General features: G+C 36.6%; 1 protein-coding gene across 1 annotated transcript; it reads left to right on the forward strand.

The window, feature by feature from the left end:
- The first annotated feature begins 11 nt into the window (after positions 1–11).
- On the forward strand, positions 12–4,166 carry LOC127125771 (uncharacterized). The gene is made up of 13 exons (XM_051054594.1): positions 12–416; positions 570–707; positions 941–1,022; positions 1,198–1,274; positions 1,363–1,478; positions 1,595–1,706; positions 1,791–1,907; positions 1,990–2,081; positions 2,154–2,220; positions 2,293–2,374; positions 2,671–2,762; positions 2,876–3,019; positions 3,961–4,166. The coding sequence occupies exons 1-13, from the start codon at positions 198–200 to the stop codon at positions 4,105–4,107; spliced, it is 1,485 nt and encodes a 494-aa protein (XP_050910551.1). The 5' UTR covers positions 12–197; the 3' UTR covers positions 4,108–4,166.
- Positions 4,167–14,001: the final 9,835 nt, after the last annotated feature.

The following is a 14,001-nucleotide window of genomic DNA, read 5'->3' on the forward strand; positions in this document are numbered from 1 at the left end:
TCTCTTATGTTTGTAATCTAGCTGCTATTATTAGATATTGATTCTCTCCCCTATTGACTTCAAAGCCGGCCTTATCCTTCATTTAGAGCTCTTAGTTTGTCACTTCAATACACACACACACACACATCAACTTAGAGAAAACAAGAAGGATATATATATGCTTGAACAATTTGTTAAGTATCATTCACTACTTAGCCATGGATGAAGGTGGTAAGAGAATGGAAGAAGGCATCAATGTAGCATTGGATATTGATGAAGCTAAAGATGAAGTCATGAAGAAGCAAGAAACAACCAATATTAATGGAAATTCTAGTATTGATCAGCATGACACAGACACAGTGGCTAAGCCTGCATTGGTTAAGCAAAAGACAAAAAGGATTGCAACACTTGATGCATTTAGAGGCCTCACCATTGTGGTAATTAGTTACTGTAAATTTTAAGTTCTTATATTTAATCAATTTGTACAAGTGAAAGTTAAGACAATTTTATTGTGAAGTAAAGATATATTGATTAAATTTATTTATAAGTGATTTTCTAAAATACTAATATGTTTTATCATCTTTGTGTAGTTGATGATATTAGTGGATGATGCTGGTGAAGCTTATCCACGCATTGATCACTCTCCGTGGAATGGATGTACTTTGGCCGATTTTGTTATGCCTTTCTTTCTTTTCATTGTTGGTGTTGCCATTGCTCTTGCACTTAAGGTAACTTTTCAACCCTTCTGTTTTTTTGTCCCTCTGTAGCACTGACATCTCTAAAAAAAGACGTGTATGTGTCAGTGTTGGACACTGACACGACATCAACACTTATAATTACGTTTAATCTATTTATTTTTTTAAATTATTATCGATGTCGATGTGTCAATGTGGATGCCGTGTCCGATGTCCATGTCTATGACCGTATTTGATATGAATAAACTTTGATTATGATAATGCAGAGAATTCCCAAGATAAAGTTTGCTGTGAAGAAGATAATACTCAGGACATTGAAGCTTCTCTTTTGGGGCATAATTTTGCAAGGTAATCAAAACAAAACTCTTCAAACTCACTCACTATATTCATTTTTAAACGTCCAAGGTTTATATAAGTTTCAAAATTTACTAAGAAGTTATGGACAATATTGAATCCACAAAGTTGCATAATTAGATGACTAAATCTTTGTGCACTGGTAAATTTGATTTATAACATATGGCAGGTGGATACTCTCATGCCCCTGATGAACTCGTATATGGAGTCGACATGAAATTTATTCGATGGTGTGGCATTCTCCAGGTGTGAATCAAATAATTGAAATGAAATATTATGCCGGGCCTAATGCAAAATAGTCGCATTAACCTAGTTTATGAAATTTTGTATGCAGAGAATAGCCCTTGTATATTGTGTTGTGGCTCTAATAGAAACATTTACTACCAAGCTTAGACCAACTACCTTAAGTCCCGGGCGCATAGCCATTTTCACTGCTTATAAATGGCAATGGTGAGTTAACACAAACACAACACTTATTCAAATTTCAAATATGCTAATTGAAATTGGTTAATGGAAATTGTGAAGTTGCTTTGATTAATGGTACATAATATACATGTGTGATTTAGGTTTGGAGGCTTCATGGCTTTTCTCATTTACATGATCACAACCTTCACACTGTATGTTCCTGATTGGAGCTTTGTAGATCATGTTAATAGCGACATACCAAAGAGATACACGGTAAATTCTCTCTCTTTATCACGTCTAGGGTACTCGTGTTCACCTTTTGTTTTTATTTAAGTTTTTGTTCTTTCCGTTTATTAGGTGTTATGTGGAGTGAGAGGACACCTAGGACCTGCATGTAACGCAGTTGGATATGTCGATAGACAAGTCTGGGGGGTTAATCATCTTTATTCTCAACCTGTTTGGAGACGCTTAAAGGTAAGTCTTTGTGTATAACAATGATAAATTGATGAATTATCCTGCTATTGTACTAATAATTTTTCGTATGATTTTATTGTAGGCATGCACATTCAGTTCTTCCGGTGAAGGACAATTTCGCGATGATGCTCCAAGTTGGTGTCTTGCTCCATATGAACCAGAGGGCTTACTAAGGTATCTGTCTATTTTAATATAGTAACCAGCGCCACGAATGAGACGTGTCTTGAAATCTTTTTTTGTTGCTAGTTCTATATCAGCAATCCTCTCTGGCACCATTGGAATTCATTATGGACATGTCTTGATTCATTTCAAGGTAACAAAATCTTATCCATATCTATTCTATAATTTAATTTAGTGAAAGGCCTAATAAAATGTTAATTTGCAGGGTCATTCAGAAAGGCTCAAACAATGGCTCTCAATGGGGTTTGTGCTACTCATAATAGCCGTTGTCCTTCATTTTACACACGGTAAGTTAGTGTGACAAGTCATATTCAAAACCGGATTTACATTATGTGCAGTCACACTCGCATTGGTCGTTTAATCAAGATCAGACGATTCATATTTCAATACAGATTTAATTATTTTCTAAATCTAAATATGGGGATTGAATTCTAGACCCGCTGATCATGTTCTAACGGCCACTAATATGACTATAAGAGGTCGTGACAGTAGACAACTCAAATCCGTCAAAATCCATTCTCAAAAACATACCATTTTTGAGTTCAAGATAACATGTTAACAAAATTTTCATGGAACCCTGCAGCTATTCCAATTAACAAGCAACTCTATAGTTTGAGCTATGTTTGTTTCACAGCTGGTGCAGCTGGAATCGTCTTCTCTGCCCTCTACATATTGGTAGGAAAAACGCAATAGATTTTATCTCTTCATTCAAGTAGAAAAAGTTCTTAATACTGATTATTCAATTAACTATCGTTTCTTCTTTTCTTTCATTTATGATAATCAAACAGATTGATGTTTGTCGGATCCGTACTCCATTCTTGTTCTTGGAATGGATAGGGATGAACGCGATGTTAGTGTTCGTGATGGCAGCTCAAGGAATTTTTGCAGCATTTGTTAATGGCTGGTATTACGAAGATCCAAATAAGTCACTAGTAAGAAACGAAACAACCTTTTTATATTTTTTTAGTAGGGGTGGCAATTGGATTCATTTAGAGAAAATCCATCAAATCCATTCATCAAAAAATCCATCCAATCCATTCACTACATAAAAAATTAAGTTAATGGATTGATCCAATCCATCATAAGTATGGATTGATCCAATCCATCCAACACATTTTAATGATCCAATGAATTTTTTTATCTAATTTTAAAAAAAATAATTTTTTTCAAATATTAATTTTTTTTTTTTTTGAAAAAAAAAAAAAAATTCAAAAAAAATCTTTTATTTTGAAATATAAAAATAAATTTATTTTTTTCGAAAAAAAATATTTTTTTTTTAAAATACAAAAAAACATTTTTTTTCCAAAAATTTAAAAATAATTTTGAAAAATACTAAATTTTGATTTTATTTTCGAAAAATTTATTTTTTTACGAATATAAAAAAAATATTTTTTTTCGAAAAAAAAAACAATTTTTAAATTATTTTTTTCAAAAATACAAAAATATATTTTTTTTTGAAAAAAAAATGATTTTTCTCGAAAAAGGCTGATATTGTTTTATTAAAAAAATAAATAAATAAATAAATAATTTTTTTAAAAAAATAAGTGATTTTTTTCAAAAAAGAAAAATTTTAAAGGAAAAAGAAATGGATTGATGGATATCCATCCACTAAAAATATGATAATGGATGGATTGGATGGATTTTTATTTTTAATGGATGGATTGGATTGGATATTTTTAAAAAACTTTTAGTGGATTGTTAATGGATAATGGATTATTTTGATCCATCCATTAACGATCCAATCCATATCCATCCAATCCATCCATTTTGCCACCCCTATTTTTTAGTATATGACATGTCTATATGAACATAATTATCGATTATATATGAATTTCTAATATGTTATTATTTTGCACATGAAAATGTAAATTAGGTACACTGGATCAAGAAGCATGTGTTTGTAAATGTTTGGAAGTCAGAGAAAGTTGGAACTCTCTTATATGTGATCTTTGCAGAAATCACATTTTGGGGAGTAGTAGCTGGCGTGTTGCACAAGTTAAAAATATATTGGAAATTGTAATCTATAACATTAATATTCAGCTTTGTAATTGGTTTCCTCTCTATTAATTGTGCTGTAAATCTAGTTTGTCTTAATCGCTTTCTCTCTACAACTTGGCAAAGAGGTTAGTACTGAAAAAATATAAAATAGATAAGTACAATGACCACTACTACCCCAAGCAAAAACCAACCACCTAACCAAAAAAACATCTTGTTACATCCAATCAAAATTCTGTCATGAAGAACAACATTGCGTTAACTGCTATATTAAAAGCAATTCCCCTAAATAATGAGACAGTGCCAGAATAAACAACATATGTTGTTACATCAATGATCCTTGACAATGCTGCAATCGGGGCGCCTGAATGCTGCAATCACCAACCTTGGCGACCCTGTCGTGGGCCTAAGAGTAAACACCAATGATGATATGCGCCTATTCCAACGAGGAAGACTCATATCTCCATAGATCATCCTATCCGCTCTGTCAAAAAAATTGAGAAACCAGAAACACGACATCATAAGCCACAACTCTCAACTAGAAGTTGAATCTCAAAACTGAGACAACTACCCTCCATGCCTTGCTTCCAAACAAATGAAAGCCTCCAGTAACAGGATCTAACCAAATAGATCCAACACACAACAGAAGAACTATATCAAACAGATAACCGGTCGTCAATCATGACCTTATTGAATAATGAATTTATCTCACTCCATAGCCTGATTAGACGGCACTATGCCAAACTGCATTGGAAATTTTTCTACATATCAAAATCACTATGGTGTTGAGAATATAATTCTTTGTGTCAAAAGCATCATTTCGATAAAGTTTGTTGTTGTCGAAATGCTCTACACATAATTTGTATAGTTGTCGAAATATCAAAGAAGTGTGTTTTCAACAGAAATTTAAAACTTAGCTTTATTTTGTATTTTTAGCTGAGTTATGATAGTTGGAAGTTGATTGGTGTAAGCAATCTCAACCTATAAATATGGATGTACCATATCATTGTAATAATACGTCTTTGACATTTCAACAGTTATACAAATTTTGCGCAGAGCATTTCAACTACAACAGACTCTGTCGTAATGGTATTTTGACACAAAAAATTATATTCTCAACACACTACATAATTCATTGTGTCTAAGTTATCTATATTTATCATTGTTCTTAGTATTTTGAACACTTCGACCTGCACACCTTTCGTCATGATGTCTGCAATCTGATTCTCAGTTCCACAGTGTTCCAAGTTCAGTTTTCCATTTGCTACTTGCTCTCAAAGATAATGGAATCTCATTTCGATGTGCTTGCTTCTTCCATGTGCTAGCGGATTTTTCGTCAGATTGATAGCAGAGATGTTGTCGATCTTCATGGTAATTGCTCCATGATCCTTCCCTGTAATTTCTTCGATCAAATTCATCATCCATGTTGGCTGACATGCATAGAGAGAAACATCTATGTACTCTGCTTCACACGAAAATAATGCCACTATTAGTTCTTTTCTTGAGCTTCAAGCAACTGGTGCACCACCTAACATAAACACATAATCAGCTGGGAATTTTCTATCATCAACATCACTACATCAACTTGAGTCGATGTAACCCACTAGCTTACATTCTTTTCCTTCATCAGATACAGGAAAAAAAATACCATAGTCGAGAGTTCCTTTAAGATACCTTAATATCCTCTTCGTCGCTGCTAGATGTGATACCTTTGACTTCTGCATGAATCTACTCACCATACCTACACTGTATACTAGATCAAACCTTGTGTGACAGAGGTATCTTAATGACTCAATATGTCTTATGTGCTGTGTTGGGTCAACATCATTTTCATCTGAGTTTTTTGACAGTTGCAGTCTTAGTTCAGCAAGTGTCGAGGTCGCATTGCAGTCTTCCATCTCAAATCTCCTAAGGATCTTGCTTGCATATCTTATTTGACGCATCATCAAGCCTCTACTGTTCTTGTAGAATTCGATGGAAAGGAAGTATGAAATGTCGTCCAGATCAGACATTTTGAATTGCTTGCTAAGATCACTTTTGAAGTTTTCGATCTCTTTCTTGCAACTATCTATTATCAATAAGTCATCGACATAATAACATAGTATAAACAATTCATTATTGCTTCTTCTTACATATACTTCATGCTCAGTTGTGCACTTCACAAGTTCCTTCTCCCTTAGAAAGCTATTTATCTTCTTATTCTAAGCTTGTGGAGCTTGCTTAAGTCCATACAGGGCTTTATGCAGCCTATATACCTTGATTTCTTTGCCTTGTTTCACAAACCCAACTGGGTGTGTAACATAAACTTCTTCATCTAAAGGAACATTCAGGAATGCACATTTCACATCCATCTAACATATATACAAGTTGTTCATGTTTATTAGACTAACAATCAACTTGATTGTTTCGATCCTAGTAACAGGTGAAAAAACTCCTTCGAAGTCGATTCCTTCTTTCTGAAGAAATCTTTTGTCATAAGTCTTGCCTTGTGCCGAATTACTTCTCCTTTGAGATTTAACTTCACCTAGTATAATCACTTCACATCGATTTCCTTCTTGCTTTGAGGCACTTCGACAAGTGACCAAGTGTTATTGACTTCAATGGACTTGAGTTCCTCATTCATCGCTTTCATCCACGTTGAATCATTCAATGCCTCAGTTGCATTAATTGGTTCGACATCTGCATATAAAGCATAATTTACCAGCTCACCTTCATCATTGACCACATCATCTGATGTAATCACACATTCATGCAACCCTGTAGGCATGTGTCTTGTTGTTTGAGTTTTGCTTGTGCTTGTTTGACCTCTGACTTCTTCTTGTCGAACTTCTCTTTCGACTTCACTTGTTGGTTCTTCACAAAAGATTCTCACTGGATCTTTCTTTACATTTTTAGTCAAATCTCATTCCTTAAGCTCATCTATGATCACGCCCCTGCGATCACTACTTGCTTGTTCACTGGGTCGAACAGTTTGTATCCATCAGTCGAATGATATCCTATTAGGATCATTTGACTCGACTTGTCATCAAGTTTTCTTCTCAACTGATCATCCACAAGCTTATATGCTATAGATCCAAATATTTTCAGATGACGTAAGCTAGGCTTGACACCAGACCAACATTCTTCTGACTTGATTCCTTCTAACTTTTTGGTTGGGCATCTGTTCAATATGTATGTTGCAGTCGACACAGCTTCTTCCCATAATTCTTTGGATAGATACTTTCCTTTCAACATACTTCTCACCATATTCATGATGGTTCTATTCTTCCTTTCAACAGTTCCATTTTGTTGTGGAGTATTGGGTGGTACCACCTCAAGAACAATCCATTCTTTCTCACATAATGTGTCGAAGTCTTTCGACACATATTCTCCACCACCACCAGTCCTCAAAATCTTGAGTTTTCGACCGCTTTGTCTTTCGACCATAGATTTAAACTTGGAAAATACCTCAATCACTTCACTTTTTTTCTTATCAAGTAAGTCCATAATTTTCGACTAAAATCATCTATGAATGTGACAAAGTACTTGTTACCTCCAAAAGAATCCACCAGGATAGGACCACATACATTAGAGTATATGATTTCAAGAATTGCCTTCGACTTGCTTTCTGCATCTTTACTGAATTTGTTCTTGTGTTGCTTTGCCTGCACACATTCCTCACACACTCATTTGGAATGTCGATTTTTGGTAACTCTGAAACCATATTTCTTCTTTTCAGATCTACGATGTCTTTGAAGTTGAGATGACCAAGTCTATAGTGTCATATTCATTCATCCCTACTAGCTGCAATTGCAAGGCACTTGTGCTCTATCATATTAAGTTCAACATTAAGTTGAAGGTTCTATTCTAAGACATGGGAGCCTTCAAGATTAACCTTCTACCAGAATCGAGAACTCTCATCATCTTATCTTCAATCGACACTTTGTAATTATTTTCGACCAACTGCCATATGCTGAGCAAATTACTTTTCACGACTGGTATATATAATACATTGAAAATTATTGGCATTTTGCCATCTTTCCTCATAATCAGAACATCACCAATAACTCCATAGGCTAGATTATTGTCCTTTCCAAATTTCACTATGTTCTTCATCGAGGATTTTAGGTTGACAAACTAATCTTTCCTACCAGTCATGTGTTAACCATCAACAACATCTCTTTTTCTTCATGCTTTGTAAACTTTGCATCATTTTCTTATTTCTTTAGTTTTTCAGGACAAACACTAGATTAGTGACCATACGTATGACAATTTAAACATTGAATGTGACTTGTGTCAGGTTTTCGTCCATCACGACTTCCTTTACTTGCAACACCACCTTTGTGGTTGCTTTGGTATGAGGGTCTTCTTTGATTCGACGAATCTCCTTCTTGCTGGTTTCCTCTACCAGTTGAATTATTGTAGCATCCTCTACCTTCATTGTCGAACCATTTTCCTTTGCCTTTCTTTTCTCTTGTTGATTGCGCTTACAAAGCCACATCACTCTTCGACTTGCTTGTAGCTCTTTCAACCATTTTTGTTCATGGGATTCAAGCATCCCTTGAAGCTCTTCCTTTGTCAATGTTAACAAGTCTTTCGATTCTTCTATGGCTACTACCACATGATCGAATTTTGGAGTCAATGACCTCAAAATCTTTGCGACAACTGATCTTGATGTCAATACTTTTCCACATACCTGGATTTGATTAACCAGATTCGCAACCCTAGTTAAAAAATCAATTATGCTTTCACTTTCTTCCATCTAAAGTAATTTATACGTTCTTTTGTGAGTTTGTAACCTCACCTCTTTCACCTTCTCAGTGCCTCCAAACGATTTATGTAAAATTTTCCATGCTTCTTTCGCTGATTCAACGTCACTCAGCTTTTCGAAATTGTCTGGATCAACACATTGATGAATTATAAAGAAAGATTTATAATATTTCTTCTTCAATTCTTTGTGTGCAACCTTTTCTACATCTGTCGCGTTTTCTATAAGTGGCGTTACCCCTTCCTTCACAAGACCCCACATGTCTTGATAACAGAATACGATCTTCATCTGCTTATACCAATTATCACAATTCTTATCATTCAAGATTGGAAGACTTGATGGAAAATGTTTTTTCTGATGATTCATCACGCTATGCTTTCCAAGAATCACACAACAAGTGCTCTAGATACTAGATGTTGGAATTTCTCTAAATCTTGGAGAATTCCAAATCATTCTTGATGAACAAGAATCAATTCTTTTGATTGATTTTGCCTCCTATTCTTCACTCTTCACTCGAGTGAATTAACCACACCTTAGTTGTAAGATGATTCCGCTGTACAAAAATTTGAGTAGAAAGAGAAGATGAATTGGGGAAGAAAATAGAAATTAGGGTTTAGGAGAAAAGGATAATGTTTCTGCAGAGTTTCTTTATGCTTTCAAACTGAAGGTTTTAATCTTTTTTCTATGCAACTACATTATTACAATGATAGGGTACCTCTTTATTTATAGGCTGAGATTTCTTTCACACCAAGAAACCTCCAACTAACCTAACTCCGCTAAAAACACAAAATAAAGTTAAGTCTTAAATTCCTATGCAGCGGAATCATCTTGCAACCAATGTGTGATTGATTCACTCGAGTGAAGAGTGAAGAATAAGAGGCAGAATCAATCGGAATAATTGATTCTTATTCATCAGGATTGATTCGAAATTTTCCAAAATTTGGCAAAATTCCAACCTATAAACTGTTATAACATTCAGAACCACATTGGGGGAAAATCCCTGCAAAATGGTGTCAAAATACTCAAACACAGCGAGTTACCTTTTTTCTGATCCATTTCCTACGATAGTCACAACAACCCGATCAACACAACACCATGCATCTTCCAACCGCTATATAAGACCAACTTAAATAAACCACGGGAATCATCTACTACATAAGATCAACATGTGAGGCTTATCCGATGGCTCAACCAATTTATACTTCATGCAAATTGTATCGATCATATAGCTGACTCAATAATATGACAATACAGAGGCTTTGTACCAAAATGAATTATAAAAAAACATCTCGGTGAAATCTGAGGGAGCACTGGCTATCATCCTCTCGTAGTAAAACGAGCTCAAGGTCTTCAAGAAGATCTTGGTCATCTCTTTCTCCTCTAGGGGTGGCACTATCTGAGTTGCCAATTCGCGCCACCTCTGGGCGAATTCTTTGAAGGTCTCTTTCTCTTTCTGGGATATCTCCCTCAACTGGTCCCTATCAGGAGCCATATCCACATTGTATTTATATTGCTTGACGAAGGCCTCGCCAAGATCGTTGAAAGATCGGATGTTCGAACTCTCCAAATCCATGTACCACCTGAGAGCGGCACCGGACAGATTGTCCTGGAAATAATGGATGATCAGTTGGTCATTATCAGTCTGCGTTGACATCTTGCGAGCATACTGTAGCGGGGTATTCGTTACCATTAGAGATATTGACTAAATCCAAGGTAAATCATACAAGTCGAGTCGCCACCGCACTTCTATTTATCCAAAGGAATGGTTAGAAAGCGAACAAAAATCTAAAAGTTTTATCGAATCAAAAACTAGTAAAAATGTCAGAGATCTGGGTAAGGGGGTTGGTTATGCAATGGGAAGGTGTTAGACACTCAAAGCATCCTAGGTACTCCTAGGGAGCCCTTTTCACATTTGTTGCAAAGGTTGTTGTTTTTTTTTTGAAAATTTATTTGTGCAAACATGATTGAAGGGATGAGAAAAGCGTGTATGTTTATCTAATGTATTATTTACTAAAAGAATGGTCAAAAGAAAATGACTCGCACGGACGTCGCATCCACTGCATACGTATCTCATCTGAATCTGAGAATCAGAGTCTTCGTAGCTCGGCTACCTATGGGTTAAAGGGAAGTGTGCTCGGTAAGACATCGCATCTTATGCCTACGTATCTCATCTGGAATGAGAATCAGAGCGAAACGTAGTTCGACTAACTACGGGGTAAGGGTTGAACGACGTTACTACGCAATCTACCGGATGCTCGACCTTTGGAGACTTACTCGCCTGTAGTAGAAGGAGTAAACATGTTCTTAGGAGAAGAAAAATCAATGAGTTTGGGGTGTTTAGGGATGCTCATGCAAAAAGGCAGTCCTAGATGAAGGAACCGCGCAACCTTAATTGACATGCCACGAAAGGCTATGCGAAACCTAAGAAATCGGTAACATGCGGGAAAAGTAAAGGGATCGAGAGATCTACCGTACGGATAAAGATCCGAAGTAACAACAATTAAAGAGATAAGAAACCCAGAGATCTCTCAAGCTAGCACCATCAAAGGAAGTGAGTCAGTATAGGTAATCGGAATAAACCTCCAGGTGGTATCCCATAAATAAAGTGGAACACCAGGCAAACCATCTCTGTAAGAGTCATATGAGCCCTCACAAAACAAAACTCAACAAACAGGTTAGAGAAACAAGATAGGGTAATCAAGAGTTGCCCCCAAATCAAAATGTAACCACATGAATCATGCCATTAAAATTCACAAAAAGCTCACAAAAAGCAACCAAGGGTAGGAGGCTTAAACCTCTTGTCAAACACATGCATCAAAAGGGTATTAAATTCATCCATAATACCTCATACATTCAGAGCATTCAAATTAAAAGCATAAAGTAATGGGAATAAGGCAAACCTGACTGGAGAGATCGAATGAAATTGAATTGCCCGGTTGGGTTTGCAAAGCAATCTGAGGGTTTATATGAGAGGGAATTGGTTCTTTGCCGATGAGTTCCCTTCAGTCTCTGGAGGTTGCTCTGAACTCTGTTAGCTCTTCTCTCACTATCTTTTTCCCTGTCAGGGTAATAGGAATAGAATGACCTTTTGTTTCACTGAAACTCTGAATTTATAACCTGATTTTTGTGGACCTGTGGGCTCAAATGAGAGAGGCCCAAGTCCAAAAATTTTCTATTATATTTTATTTATTTATTTATTTATTTATTTCGTTTTTCGTTTTTCGTTTTTTTTTTCGTTATTCGTTATTCTTTTTTTTTTAAACACGTGGGCTTCGCCTAGCGAGCATGACAGTTCAAGAAATTCCTCTGAGCGTAGGTGATTCTGGTGGCTTTTCTTGGGACTCGCTAGGCGACCCATTCTGCTCGCCTAGCGAGCATGACAGCTCATGAACAAACTTTTGCTCCTTCAAGATTAACGTTTTGACTGACGAATAGACCCCATTTAAACCTGTTGGAAGTATCTCAAGCCATTCCCTTGTGTTGACTGATCATCTAAATAGAACCCACAAAGTGTCTTGGATGATACTCAAGCTTCAAACAAAAGATGTTAGTGACACATTTTTGTGCTTTTGGTTAGTAAACAAAAGTAAGAGAAACAATGATGTATAATTCAAGCATGCATGACAGCTCATGAACAAACTTTTGCTCCTTCAAGATTAACGTTTTGACTGACGAATAGACCCCATTTGAACCTGTTGGAAGTATCTCAAGCCATTCCCTTGTGTTGACTGATCATCTAAATAGAACCCACAAAGTGTCTTGGATGATACTCAAGCTTCAAACAAAAGATGTTAGTGACACATTTTTGTGCTTTTGGTTAGTAAACAAAAGTAAGAGAAACAATGATGTATAATTCAAGCATGCTTGGTGATCTCAAACCAATCACAAGGAGTCCCACCCAAAGGCAAAGAGAACCAAGATGCTAAAGATCCTTGAGGCAATGCAAATGCAATGTTATGATGCCATGAGGGATCTTAGGGTCAAAATTGAGGTCTTACACATACATCACAAGATGGCTGAGAGGGCATGTGTTTCCCTTATACTTCTCAAAGTCAGGCACTTTGAATTTAATAGGGATCTTCACATTGGGCACAAGGCACAACTCAGCAGCACTTTTACCAAAGAGGTCTTTCCCCCTCAAAGTTTTCAGTTCCTTGCGAAGCTCAAGGAATTGGTCCTTCATATCATCCATCTTTTCATAAACGTCTGGGCCCTCAGATGGCTCAGAGTGGTAAATGGTATCTTCGACCCTTGGTAACATGTGCACGATGGGAGGTGGCACTGAAAGGACCGGGCTAGATGTCGGCAGAGAAGCAAGGGTAGACGCGAAACCCTCTGGCACAAAGTTGGGGGGCATTCCCCAAGGGAACCCGGCTGGCATAGATGGTGCGAAGTGAGCCATTGCAGCAGGCACAGTAGAAGTCACGATCTCAGAAATGACCGTCCTCTAGGGAGGAGTTGAGGGCGTTGGAGAAGATTGGCTCTGAGCGGCCAAGAATGACTCCATCAAGGCAGTCAACCTGGCTACTTCTTCCTTCAGTTCGCAGTTTTCTTGTTCTAGGTGATCCATCAGTCTCGAAGAGTTGGCTCTGGTGTAGTACCGGTGAGTCAGCTTGTCTTTGAAATAAATGAAGAACACAGAGTTAGACCATAGGACAAGAAGCCGGGAACAAAACCTGCTTATGCACATGATGCATGCAATGCTCGTGAATATGATTTGTTTTTTATTTCAAAGGAACTTTTAGAGTTCTATTTGCAAGAATTTGGGAAAAATTACATTTGTATCACATATGGAAATATCTCAATCAATAATATCTGGAAAATAATTTTTTTTACCAAAGAAGTACAGCATTGGTAACCAAGATACATGAGAAAAGGACAATGATCATCCTATAGATCCCTAGAAACAATCATCTAAAGCTCGGGATACGGGAAGATAAGACGCACGAAGCCTCTTCACCTCCTCCTCATAGGCTGCCTCCATATCTGCTTTCTCTTTGGCGAGTCGATCATACTTCCTCTTCCAGAACTTGGAAGACTGAGGAAGTAGAGAAGTCCATGCATCATTAGGATCATCAATAACCTGATGCTCGAGGAACTCGATCAAAGCATCCTTTTCCTTAATCTGCTGAAGCAACTCTTCTCGTTCACGGACCCAGGCACGTGAACGGT

This window comes from Lathyrus oleraceus, chromosome 3 (assembly GCF_024323335.1).
Source record: "Lathyrus oleraceus cultivar Zhongwan6 chromosome 3, CAAS_Psat_ZW6_1.0, whole genome shotgun sequence".
In the NCBI taxonomy this organism is placed as follows: domain Eukaryota; kingdom Viridiplantae; phylum Streptophyta; class Magnoliopsida; order Fabales; family Fabaceae; genus Lathyrus; species Lathyrus oleraceus.